The sequence below is a fragment of the Aquarana catesbeiana genome, linkage group LG02, assembly GCF_042186555.1.
Source record: "Aquarana catesbeiana isolate 2022-GZ linkage group LG02, ASM4218655v1, whole genome shotgun sequence".
NCBI classification, from domain to species: domain Eukaryota; kingdom Metazoa; phylum Chordata; class Amphibia; order Anura; family Ranidae; genus Aquarana; species Aquarana catesbeiana.
The window spans coordinates 364,001,997-364,015,412 of NC_133325.1; the positions used below are offsets into that span (position 1 = coordinate 364,001,997).

The 13,416-nt window shown below is 41.5% G+C and overlaps 1 protein-coding gene across 1 annotated transcript in view; it reads left to right on the forward strand.

Annotated features, from left to right (window-relative positions):
• LOC141128042 (uncharacterized) overlaps positions 1-13,416 on the forward strand; it is a 728,240-nt gene that overhangs the window by 553,653 nt on the left and 161,171 nt on the right. The window contains 2 exon segments of the mRNA XM_073615085.1: positions 54-266; positions 3,818-3,936. Coding sequence (XP_073471186.1) covers positions 54-266; positions 3,818-3,936 — 332 coding nt within the window.

Here is a 13,416-nt window from a genome sequence, read left to right on the forward strand (position 1 = left end):
GTGCAGTATGCTTTAACTACAATGTCATGTTTTTTTGTGTTTAAAATATGCAGATGCTCCAACAAATGAAGATAATGTGTGCAGAGGTGTTTTCAGGCTTCCTCTATGTGTAGATACAGCATCCCATTTGGATGACTTTCAGTGCTTATTGATTATTCGTGCAGCACATCCAGAATACTTTCCTGATGCTGTCTGTCAGTGGGTCAAACAACATTCCAGAGACCTAGACCTTCAGAACTGTTGCCTGAGTATTGAAAGTATGGCAGGTAAGTAACAATAAGTGACAATAGTACCCCAAAACTACTGTGTACTACATACACAGCAAAGTTACACAGTGGCTAAGTCAGGGCTGCTGATATAAATCACGGGGATCCAAACAGACTACCTGTCTGGGCCCCGTACAGACTACCTGTCAGGCCCCCCACCCCCCAGAAAATATCAAGGTGATATTTTGCTAAAAATACAGTAACATCATTATTTGTCAACACAAACACAACATAACTTACAAAATTCCTGCTAAATCTACAAGATAAACTGTATTGAGTTAACAAATAAAGCTCTGTGTGTGAATGAGGTCTTGGAGCTCATTCACATGGGTGCTGTGGCCTGTACAGTGTAAATAAATGGTTTGGTTTTGTGGTAGAGCCACCTGGAGCTGTGTGCAGGCAGGCTATGCTATTGGAACACATTGACTGAGCAATTATAGCTGCAGGTCCTAATTTGACAGGCAAATGGATGCAGGTGTATGTCCCCAGACACAGACAGTGGGAATTTAGGGTTCACTCATCCAAGCCTGCACACCTGTCAAATGTGGACCTGCTGCTATGTTTATACAGCCTCTGCTTTTCTATAGAGTAACAGGTGACTCGAGCCCAAATCCCTCATTCACATGGAAGGGATAGGAGGAGAAGCTGGCAGCTGTAGGAAAGGAGAGTGGGGCTGGGGAGTTGGATCTTGGACAGGGAGGTTAATCAATATGTGGGGGGCATTTACCTGGAAATGATCACCCTGTGGCTCTTACTGCAGTAGCTGAAAGCAGGTGGATAAGAGAGAAGCCAGCTGCGCTGCAGGGGTAGCCACAGAGGGATCAGTTTCAGGGATTCCGCCCCCCCCCATAAATGTTCTCAAATCATATCCATATTTTCTATGGATATGAAAACTGTACAGTATATACTGTATATGTAAATTGTTGTATAAATTGACGGTGGTATATTAGTAACTAATAAATAAATAAGTTACTGATTTATCCCAATCACATACTGCTTCAGAAGCTAAAAAGAAATATGCAGATATACTTTCTGTCGCAACCAATAAAAGAACACTTGGATACAAAAAATTGATTTGAGACCTTGACTATTTCAGTTATCCTTTGCTACTTCTATGCAGCTCATGATGTGGTTGCCATACAAATAAAGGCTGACTGTGTTAGTATGGCACTGGAACAATAATTTGTATATATATATATATATATATATATATATATATATATATATATACTGTACATGATGGCTCCTTTTATTTCATTTTAAAATCCAATAATCATAACATATGAAAGCATACCCCATCCCTTGCCAATCTTTAACCACTAGCTGACCAGCTCATGCAGATATACTGCAGCAGGTCTGCTCTCATGCGCGAATCGCCGTACCTGTACGGCGGCTCGCACAGACATAGTTGCAGGTGGCGCTCTCTCACTCCCACTGCATGCTGCGGGAGTGTGCCTGCGGGTTGGGCGGACTCAATGTTTACTGGCGACCTGTGTTCGCGTAGTAGAGAGGCAGAATGGGGATCTGCCAGTGTAAACAATGCAGATCCTTGTTCTGACAGGGGACATGTCAGAGATCTACTGTTCCCAGTGATCGGGAACAGTGATCTCTGTCATGTCCCAGCAAGCCCCCCCCCTCCTACAGTTAGAACACACCTAGGGAACACAGTTTACTCCTTGATCGCCCCCTAGTGTTAACCCCTTCCCTGCCAGTGTCATTTTTACATTGATCAATGCATTTTTATAGCATATCAATGTAATAATGTCACTGGTCCCCAAAAAGTATCATTTGGGGTTAGATTTGTCCGCTGCAATGTCACAGTCCTGCTAAAAATCACAGATCACCGCCATTACTAGTAAAAACAATAAAAAAAAAATAAAAGTCCCTAAATCTATCCCATAGTTTGTAAACGCGATAACTTTTTCGCAAACCAATTAATATACGCCTATTGCGATTTTTTTAACCAAAAATATGTAGAAGAATATATATCAGCCTAAACTGATGAATAAATTAGTTTGTTTCTTGGATATGTATTGTAGCAAAAAGTTAAAATTTTAAAACATTTTTTCAAAATTGTCGCTCTTTGTTTATAGCGCAAAAAATAAAAACCGCAGAGGTGATCAAATACCACCAAACGAAAGCTCTATTTGTGGGAAAAAAAGGATGTCAATTTTGTTTTGAAAAAGCCAAAATTGAAGAACAGTCAATACAGAGCCAAAATAAAGTTTTTCTAAGGGCTAGATATATGCTTTTATTCAAATGGCAAAGATTCAAAGTCCCATTTGTATGCTCAGGATCATTGCTGTTTTTTCAGAATGACCTAGTGAGGTTATGGATAGGTGGGGCGAAAAGAACACAAATGGGTTTACTCCAGTGCATAGTACGGAGGGCAGAGCCAGAAGGAAGCACACAGCCTATCGGTCTACTTCACCATAATATAACAATGGTTAAACTGTCTCATTGCTCTGCAAGCCTTACCCCACAGAAGCCATGTTTTCCATGTTTTGCACCAATCAACTATATATAACAAACAGGGGTGTGTAATTTGTAGAAGTGAATCTGCAGCTAGGGTATCTCTGTGTTATAATTTAAAGGGCTCTGTATGCTCACTTGGTCAGTGCAGGTTAGGGCAATAATTTCCATCTCTTTACAAGCTCTCCTTAAATGACAAATACATTTATCAAAAATACTTCAATAACAAATTTCTAAGTGCTAGTGTGAGGAGGCAATATAACACCTCCTAATTGCTTTCCAATGCCCTCTGAAAAGCACTGTGACTGAAAGGATAGAGCCTGCGACTAGTACAGTGGTATTACTGCAGATCCGGACCTTGAGTGAGGAACAGGTGCACAGCCCCTTGATTTTCCGCATTTAGGCTCAGGAAGAACTTGGCCAGGTAGTAGAGTGGTGGGAGAGCATTGGGATGTCTCCTAGCCAATGCTGTCCCGCCAGAACAGAGCCTCCCGCTGTACTGATCAGCTCCTCAGTCTCTCTCCTTTTAATTCTCGCAGCTCTCTACATGAACATCTGTCAGTGTGACATTATAAGCCCGTCAGCTTCCTCAGTGAGGAAGGTAACAGGCATAGAGATGCATGCTCACTGTGGAGGCATTGAGGGCTGGATAGGGACAACCAAAGAACTGAATGTGTCCCTGGGGCCACAATTTACCCATGTCTGTGCTGCACACTTTCAGGTCTAAGGTATGCATAACAATGTAAGTACACTTACCCCAAATGCCCCCACACCAATTAAAGGAATTTTATTCATACAGTTTACATGCAAGCTTTGCCATTCTTTTGATGCATGCAGGCAGTCTTTCAATTGCATCAAATTAGGCAGGTACTTGCACTACATAGTTTAAGGTAAATCTAAGGAAAAATTGTATAGGAGAACTGAACATGTGTGGCCAGCCTTCATCTCACAGAGCATAAACTGCATCTGTTTAATTTCTCTAATGAGGGTGTCTCTTTATTTCAATAGTATCCCTTTGGTAAGTGTCTGAAGCTGCCTATGTATCTACACTTTCACTAACCTAAATATGTTTTTTTCAGTGCTGGATCAAAATATATTTGGTATTTTAGTTATTGAACCTTCTACTACCAGCAAAATTTCATACAGTGGAACAATCTTGAGCCATAAAGCCAAACAAACCATCACCAGTACAGCAAAGGTAACACGATTTTTACATTCCTTTCTGGTTAATGCAATGAGATTTATGAACGGAAAACTGCTTCTAAATTACCAAGTTTAGCCTCCTACACATGATCGGATTTTCCGATGGGAAATGTGTGATGACAGGCTATTGGCGGAAAATCCGACCATGTGTATGCTCCATCGGACGATTGTTGTCGGATTTTCCGCAGACAAATGTTGGATAGCAGGCTTTAAAATTTTCCGTAGACAAATGTCTGTTGTCAGATTTTCCGAGCGTGTGTACACAAAAGTCCAAAGTACAAACACGCATGCTCGGAAGCAAGGATGAGCCAGAAGTGGTCGGTCTTGTAAACTAGCGTTCATAATGGATTTGTGACGTGGCAAATTATGAAATGTCGAAATGCAGCGCATATTCTTTTCTTCTTTAAAGGGATAATAATGAAGCTGCTTTGCTGGTAATACTGATGGAGTTCTGCCAAACGTATTTAAAAAGGCTTTTTTTTTCTAGTGATATCAAGTAGACTTTTGCACAATGGAAAATTTTGTTAAGTTTCAGTTCGTTGTCATTCGGAAAATACATAATTTTGTTCTGTTATATTCGTTATGTTACGTTAATACGTTTTCGGATAATTCGTTAATTCTGTAGAGTGTCGATATTCTTTATACTGAATCTCAAATCATGTCAAGTTCATTAGTTATATGCACTATAATTTTGTACGTATACATTGAAATTCAATATTTATGTATGTGTAGATATATTCGTGATAATGATCCGTAGTTTGTAAAGTCGTTTGTTTATTGAATCTTTTAACACACACAATGACAATATCTCTTCTCCTCTGCTCAAATGCAATACAACACCCTTCTCACTTAGTTCTCAGGAATGCACTTTGCCAATAATTCAACCTCCAGCACAAAATTAATCAGCTGATTGGACTGTAAGATTTACTTTGAGCTGACCTTTTGTCAGGTCACCTTGAGACTAGGTGACAGATGCACACCGTTGGGATCAGGAGTGCACCGCTGGGTAGTGGACCCTACGGCTGACTGCTGCGGATGGGAGTCAGGGTGGTAAGGAAAGTAGGGCCGCTGGAACGCCAACACGGATCCCACTGGGGTTAGAGCGTAAGATTCCCTGGGGCGCGGAGTCTAAGAGCCAGCAGGTGTTCACCAGAGCCTCTAGTGGTGAGGATGGACTGGGCTGTAACTGCCTCCAGGTCACGACCCCAAGGGTCTCCCAGCTCACACCCACAGTAGGCAACAGGAGGATAGGGATAGTAAGGGAATAAGCCAAGGTCGGGGCCACAAGCAGACAAGGACAACAGAGTTCATGCCAAGGTTCAGGGTCACAGGCAAACAGGAATAGTCGGGGACACGCCAAAGGTCAGGGTCACAAGCAGACAGGGAAAGTTGAGAACAGGCCAAAGTCGGTAACTGGAATCAGACGTAGGAAACACAGCAAGTACACACAAAAGCTAACACACAATGGTTGATCAGCCCTGCTGGCTTACAGTGCACAGCTTAATATAGGCTTCCCTGATAGGGCCTGGGGTGGGGCCATGCTTAGAGGAGAGGTTAAAAAACAGGTGTGAGTGGCTGGCCTCTTAGTCTGAACATATGAGGAGAAGGTAAGCTGACAGAGAAAGTTTACTGCATAACCATGACAGTACCCCCCCCTTATGAGGCTTCCCCCTCCCCCACCTGGGCCCAGGCTTAAAGGGAAACTCCAGATGAAACCTCAACTGACAGAGAAAGATTTTTGCATAACCATGACACCTATTGTTTCATTAGATCTTTAACGAATTACTGAATCACGTCAAATTCATTCATATGCGCTATAATTTCTTTTGTATTAGTTGAAATTCGATATTTATGTATGTATATTGATTTGTGATAATGATTCATAGCTTGGAATGTTGTTTGTTTATTGAATCTATTAACACATACAATGACAATATCTCTTCTCCTCTGCTCAAATACAATACAACACCCTTCTCACTCAGTTCTCAGGAATGCAGTCAGTTTGCCAGTAATCCAACCTCCAGCACAAAATTAATCAGCTGATTGGACTGTAAGATTTACTTTGAGTTGACCTTTTGTTTCATTAGATCTTTAACGAATTACTGAATCATGTCAAATTCATTCTTTATATCCACTATAATTTCTTTCATATTAGTTGAAATTCATTATTTTTTTTATAGATACAAAATTCGGCTGAATTTCGATTCGTTACGAAACAAATTGCACAAGCCTAATATCAAGAATAATATTATAATTTTTTTATTTTACCACAACACCATTTTTTACCACAACACCATTATCCCATAGTTTTTTTATTTCAAAGATACAACTATGTTGGTGTCCCTTGTTAATTTTACATTGTATTTTTTAAATGTACCTGCCTACTCTCAAACTGTCATTTGAAGTAAAACACATAGTCAAGTATTATTCTCCACAAATTTTTTATTGTGCATTAAAAGAAAACAAATAAAATTAGATATGCTATCTGCCAATAGAACTTAACCAAAAAGTGCATTCTATGCAGCCAAAAATATAGAAATACAACAAATCAAATCATTATTCAACCAAAACATAAAATAAAAGCTTCATGCATGTGTCCTGCTTCTTAATATAGGGGGTCAACAATGCCAAGAGTTGGTGAAAGCAGGGGTCCATCATCCGGAGATAATCCGACTTATTCTCCTGGAGCTCCCGCAGCAATGGCATATGACATAATTGGTCTCGATTAATAAAGCAACCAATCTTTGGTCCAAGATATCCTCCTCCTCCTGTTCCTGGACTGGACTTGGGTCAAAGCAATAACTCCAAGGCCAATAATAAATAACACGTTATCTCCTCCGATTCCGCAACAAGTCTGGTGGACGAACAGCCGTTCAGAAATGAACCGAAAAGCACAAAATGAAAAGTGCAAAATGAAAAGCGCTAAATAAAAAGCGCAAAATAAAAAGCGCAAATCAACACTCACCAAACTTCTACTAACACGAAATTAGCAGAAGGAGCCCAAATGGTGGCGCTAAAGAGCTGAAAAACCACATAGTATGTCACTATGTTCATGATTGTTCAGACAAAAGTTCACGGTTTTGTTGGCCAACAATCCGATCGTGTGTATGAGGCTTTAGATTCAAGCTTTTGTTTTTTTTTAACTTGGTGGAATCTGTTTAAGGTGTAACGTTCAGTGTGTTTTTGGAACTTTGTATTGGGGTGTGCTGGATACAAAAATAGTGTTTCCTTGATTGTTATATACACTCGTGCACCTAAGATTACATACTCTGGCAGAATTTATGATTTCTTGGCCATTTTTCAGAGAATATGAATGATAACACAAAAACTTTTCTTTCACTAATGGTTAGTGTTTGGCCGAAGCCATTTATTGTCAATCAACTGTGTTTACTCTTTTTAAATCATAATGACAACAGAAACTACCCAAATGACCCAAAACAAAAGCTTACATACCCCAGTTCTTAATACAGTGTATTGCCCCCTTTACCATCAATGATAGCTTGAAGTCTTTTGTGATAATTGTGGATGAGGCTCTTCATCTTCTCAGATGGTAAAGCTGCCCATTCTTCTTTGCAAAAAGCCTACAGTTCCTGTAAATTCTTGGGCTGTCTTGCATGAACTGCACGTTTGAAATCCCCCCAGAGTGGCTCAATGATATTGAGGTCAGGAGACTGAGATGGCCACTCCAGAACCTTCACTTTATTCTGCTGTAGCTAATAACAGGTCAACTTGGCCTTGTGTTTTGGATCATTGTCATGTTGGAATGTCCAAGTACGTCCCATGTGCAGCTTCCTGGCTGATAAATGCAAATGTTCCTCCAGTATTTTTTTGATAACATACTGCATTCATCTTGCCTCAATTTTGACCATATTTCCTGTGCCTTTATAGCACAGACATCCTCAAAACATCAGCGATCCACTTCCGTACCTTTCATCATAGGCCTTTTTGACTCCTCTCCAAATGTAGCATTTATGGTTGTGGGCAAAAAGCTAAATTTTGGTCTCATCACTCCAAATGACTTTGTGCCAGAAGGTTTGAGGCTTGTTTTTTGTGCTGTTTGGTGTATTGTAAGCGGGATACTATGTGGCATTTGCGTAGTAATAGCTTTCTTCTGGTGACTCGACCATGCAGCCCACCTTTCTTCAAGTGCCTCCTTATTGTGCATCTTGAAACAGCTACACCACATGTTTTAAGAGAATCCTGTATTTCACCTAAAGTTATATGTGGGTTTTTCTTTGCATCCCGAACAATTTTCCTGGCAGTTGTGGCTGAAATTTTAGTTGGTCTACCTGACTGTGGTTTGGTTTCAACAGAACCCCTCATTTTCCACTTCTTGATTAGAGTTTGAACACTGCTGCTTGGCATTCTCAATTCCTTGGATATCTTTTTATATCCCTTTCCTATTTTATACAGTTCATCTACATTTTCCCGCAGATCCTTTGACAATTCTTTTGCTTTCCCCATGACTCAGAATCAAGAAACATCAGTGCAGCACTGGATGAAAGATGCAAGGCTCTGTCAGGAGTCCAGAAACTCGTTGACCTTTTATTCAGACACACTAATTACAAGCAAACAGATCACAGGTGAGGATCGTTACCTTTAATAGCCATTCTGGTTTCTGGAGCTGTTCCAATCTAATCCTCGGGGGTTTATTAAGCCAGAGAAAGGCCCAAAATAGGGCGTTAATAACCCTGAATATTTTAAGTGGGACTACCATCATCTTGGTGAGGTTTACTCTGCCTACCAATGACATTTTTAGTTTGGACCATATTTTAGTTTTATCTCTGATCCGGCCTAATAATGGGGAAAGATTAAGGGATACGTATTCACAAGGCTGTGGAGTGACCCAAACTCCCAAGTATTTACATTTTGGTGATGCCGGTATGTCATGAAGTGTGGGGCCCTGCGTAGGAGCAGAGTCCAACTTCATGATCATGGATTTGGTCCAACTGATCACAAGTCCTGAGAATGACCCAAATTGCTTAATAACCGACATGGCTTCTCCCAGGGACCCCAACGTTTCTCCCAATAGCATCATAGTGTCGTCTGCATAGAGCATACGTTTTTCATGTATCTGGACATATTTAAAGTCAGTTATTAGAGGGTTAGAACTAGGGATGAGCTTTGTGTTCGAGTCGAACCCATGTTCGACTCGAACATCGTCTGTTCGCCCATTCGCCGAATTGCAAACGATATGGGCCGTTCGCGCCAAATTCGTGTGGCGCGTCATGGCTCATAATTCACTGCGGCATCGCAGTGCATTGCTGGCTGATGATTGGCCAAGCATGCACTATGACCTGCATGCTTGGTCAATCACAGCGCCATCTGTAGAGAGAGCTGTAATTGGCCAAAGCCAGGGTGGCTTTGGCCAATTATGGCTCAGGGGGTTTAGTACACGCCCCACACTATATAAGGCCGCTGTGTAGTGTGTTCCGGCGTTGAGAGACAGAGACAGAGAGACAGTGTCATTTGATTTAAGTTAGATAGATTAGGCAGGACAGTCAGTCAGTTAGCTGCACTTACAGTGTATTGTGTATATATATGCATCCCAGGTGTTGTGTGTGTGTGTGTGTATATATATATATATATATATATATATATATATATATATATATACTGTATTCAGTTTAGCTAGATCCGTTCCTGTTATTATCTTCCTATTGACAGGCAGGCTTGTGTTGTTACAGTATTTACAGCTACCTGAAGAAAATTGCTGGTGTTCTCCTGATCCTATTAGTACCACAGTCAGGCAGCTAGACTATTTACAGTTAGTGTAGTGCGTCCTCCTCACAGTATTCAGTTAAAGCTACAAGTTAGTTTAGTGTGACCTCTGCACAGTGTTCAGCTAAAGCTACAAGTTAGTGTAGTGCGACCTCTGCACAGTGTTCAGCTAAAGCTACAAGTTAGTGTAGTGCGTCCTCTGAACAGTGTTCAACTAAAGCTACAAGTTAGTGTAGTGCACAGTGTTCAGCTAAAGCTACAAGTTAGTGTAGTGCATTCTCCTTACAGTGTTCAGCTAAAGCTACAAGTTAGTGTAGTGCGTCCTCTGAACAGTGTTCAGCTAAAGCTACAAGTTAGTGTAGTGCACGGTGTTCAGCTAAAGCTAAAAGTTAGTGTAGTGCGTCCTCCTCACAGTGTTCAGCTAAAGCTACAAGTTAGTGTAGTGCGTCCTCTGAACAGTGTTCAGCTAAAGCTACAAGTTAGTGTAGAGCATGGTGTTCAGCTAAAGCTACAAGTTAGTGTAGTGCGTCCTCCTCAAAGTGTTCAGCTAAAGCTACAAGTTAGTGTAGTGCGACCTCTGCACAGTGTTCATCTAAAGCTACAAGTTAGTGTAGTGCGTCCTCCTCACAGTGTTCAGCTAAAGCTACAAGTTAGTGTAGTGCGTCCTCCTCACAGTGTTCAGCTAAAGCTACAAGTTAGTGTAGTGCGACCTCTGCACAGTGTTCAGCTAAAGCTACAAGTTAGTGTAGTGCAACCTCTGCACAGTGTTCAGCTAAAGCTACAAGTTAGTGTAGTGTGTCCTCCTCACAGTGTTCAGCTAAAGCTACAAGTTAGTGTAGTGCACAGTGTTCAGCTAAAGTTACAAGTTAGTGTAGTGCGTCCTCCTCACAGTGTTCAGCTAAAGCTACAAGTTAGTGTAGTGCAACCTCTGCACAGTGTTCAGCTAAAGCTACAAGTTAGTGTAGTGCGTCCTCTGAACAGTGTTCAGTTAAAGCTACAAGTTAGTGTAGTGCACAGTGTTCAGCTAAAGTTACAAGTTAGTGTAGTGTGTCCTCCTCACAGTGTTCAGCCAAAGCTACAAGTTAGTGTAGTGCATCCTCCTCACAGTGTTCAGCTAAAGCTACAAGTTAATGTAGTGCGACCTCTGCACAGTGTTCAGCTAAAGCTACAAGTTAGTGTAGTGCGTCATCTGAACAGTGTTCAGCTAAAGCTACAAGTTAGTGTAGTGCACAGTGTTCAGCTAAAGCTACAAGTTGGTGTAGTGCATTCTCCTCACAGTGTTCAGCTAAAGCTACAAGTTAGTGTAGTGCACGGTGTTCATCTAAAGCTACAAGTTAGTGTAGTGCGTCCCCCTCACAGTGTTCAGCTAAAGCTACAAGTTAGTGTAGTGCGTCCTCTGAACAGTGTTCAGCTAAAGCTACAAGTTAGTGTAGTGCACAGTGTTCAGCTAAAGCTACAAGTTAGTGTAGTGTGTCCTCCTCACAGTGTTCAGCTAAAGCTACAAGTTAGTGTAGTGCGACCTCTGCACAGTGTTCAGCTAAAGCTACAAGTTAGTGTAGTGCGTCCTCCTCACAGTGTTCAGCTAAAGCTACAAGTTAGTATAGTGAGTCCTCCTCACAGTGTTCAGATAAAGCTACAAGTTAGTGTAGTGCGACCTCTGCACAGTGTTCAGCTAAAGCTACAAGTTAGTGTAGTGCAACCTCTGCACAGTGTTCAGCTAAAGCTACAAGTTAGTGTAGTGTGTCCTCCTCACAGTGTTCAGCTAAAGCTACAAGTTAGTGTAGTGCACAGTGTTCAGCTAAAGCTACAAGTTAGTGTAGTGCGTCCTCCTCACAGTGTTCAGCTAAAGCTACAAGTTAGTGTAGTGCAACCTCTGCACAGTGTTCAGCTAAAGCTACAATTTAGTGTAGTGCGTCCTCTGAACAGTGTTCAGTTAAAGCTACAAGTTAGTGTAGTGCATAGTGTTCAGCTAAAGTTACAAGTTAGTGTAGTGTGTCCTCCTCACAGTGTTCAGCCAAAGCTACAAGTTAGTGTAGTGCGTCCTCCTCACAGTGTTCAGCTAAAGCTACAAGTTAATATAGTGCGACCTCTACACAGTGTTCAGCTAAAGCTACAAGTTAGTGTAGTGCGTCATCTGAACAGTGTTCAGCTAAAGCTACAAGTTAGTGTAGTGCACAGTGTTCAGCTAAAGCTACAAGTTGGTGTAGTGCATTCTCCTCACAGTGGTCAGCTAAAGCTACAAGTTAGTGTAGTGCGTCCTCTGAACAGTGTTCAGCTAAAGCTACAAGTTAGTGTAGTGCACGGTGTTTAGCTACAGCTACAAGTTAGTGTAGTGCGTCCTCCTCACAGTGTTCAGCTAAAGCTACAAGTTAGTGTAGTGCATCCTCTGAACAGTGTTCAGCTAAAGCTACAAGTTAGTGTAGTGCACGGTGTTCAGCTAAAGCTAAAAGTTAGTGTAGTGCGTCCTCCTCACAGTGTTCAGCTAAAGCTACAAGTTAGTGTAGTGCGTCCTCTGAACAGTGTTCAGCTAAAGCTACAAGTTAGTGTAGTGCGACCTCTGCACAGTGTTCATCTAAAGCTACAAGTTAGTGTAGTGCGTCCTCCTCACAGTGTTCAGCTAAAGCTACAAGTTAGTGTAGTGCGTCCTCCTCACAGTGTTCAGCTAAAGCTACAAGTTAGTGTAGTGCGAGTTAGAGGGGGGCCTGGCAGTACCACACCCGCGGGGTTACTTCTTAGCAGCCCAACTACAACATTTGATATCAGTAACTGACCCTGAAGGAGAAAATAATGGGGGACTGATGACTATAGGGGCACCACATAAGACACTAGTGAAGGTTTTGGAGGCAAACTCATTCGTCTACAGACCCCCTACAGTTAAGTTAATAATAAAAGTTTGGAAAACTATAAAGGATCTGAGGCGAATGGGGGGAATGGTTAAAGGTGTCCCGTTATGGGACAATAAGAACTTACAAGAGTTAAGGCCAATGGGGAAAATTAAGATATGGGAAACAAAGGGCATAGTTAGCTTGGACCAACTATATAATGGCAGTTCCCTTAAAACGTTTGCTTCATTAAAAGAAGAGTTTGAGATACCTAACTACTCATATTATAATTATTTACAAATTCGACATGCTTTAAAAGCTCAGTTTGGGTAACAAGGCCCGCGGTGGAATAGCTCTCCCATTTTTGAAAGAATAAATAGTTCTGATGGATCCAGTGGATCCATAGCGGAACTTTATTCATATATATGTAGCAACATCATTATGGGTTCAGGGAAGCTCAAGTGTAGGAGTAAGTGGGAAAGGGACCTGGGTAGAATTTCGGATGGACAATGGAAGAAGATACTGGCAGGAGGGAACCAAGCTACAGTTTCGCCGGCCCAGAAGATGTCATATTTAATGCTCTTACATAGAACCTACTATACCCCTAAAAAACTGTTTGAATGGGGGCGGAGGGGGGACCCCAAATGCCCTAGGTGCCAGAATATGGGGGACCTGATGCATATGATCTGGAAATGTCCAAAATTATTCCGTTATTGGACGGAAATATTAGATACCATAAATAAGATCTTTAAGCTGACTCTCAGAATGGACCCCAAACTATGTATCTTGGGAGTAGGGGAGAGTCTGGGGAATATTAAAACTAAAACGGTGCTAAGGTGCCTTTTCCAGGCGAGAAAATTAATAGCACAGAGATGGCAGGCAGAGAAACCCCCTTCAAAAGATGACTGGTTTAAAACAGTAACGGAAACAGT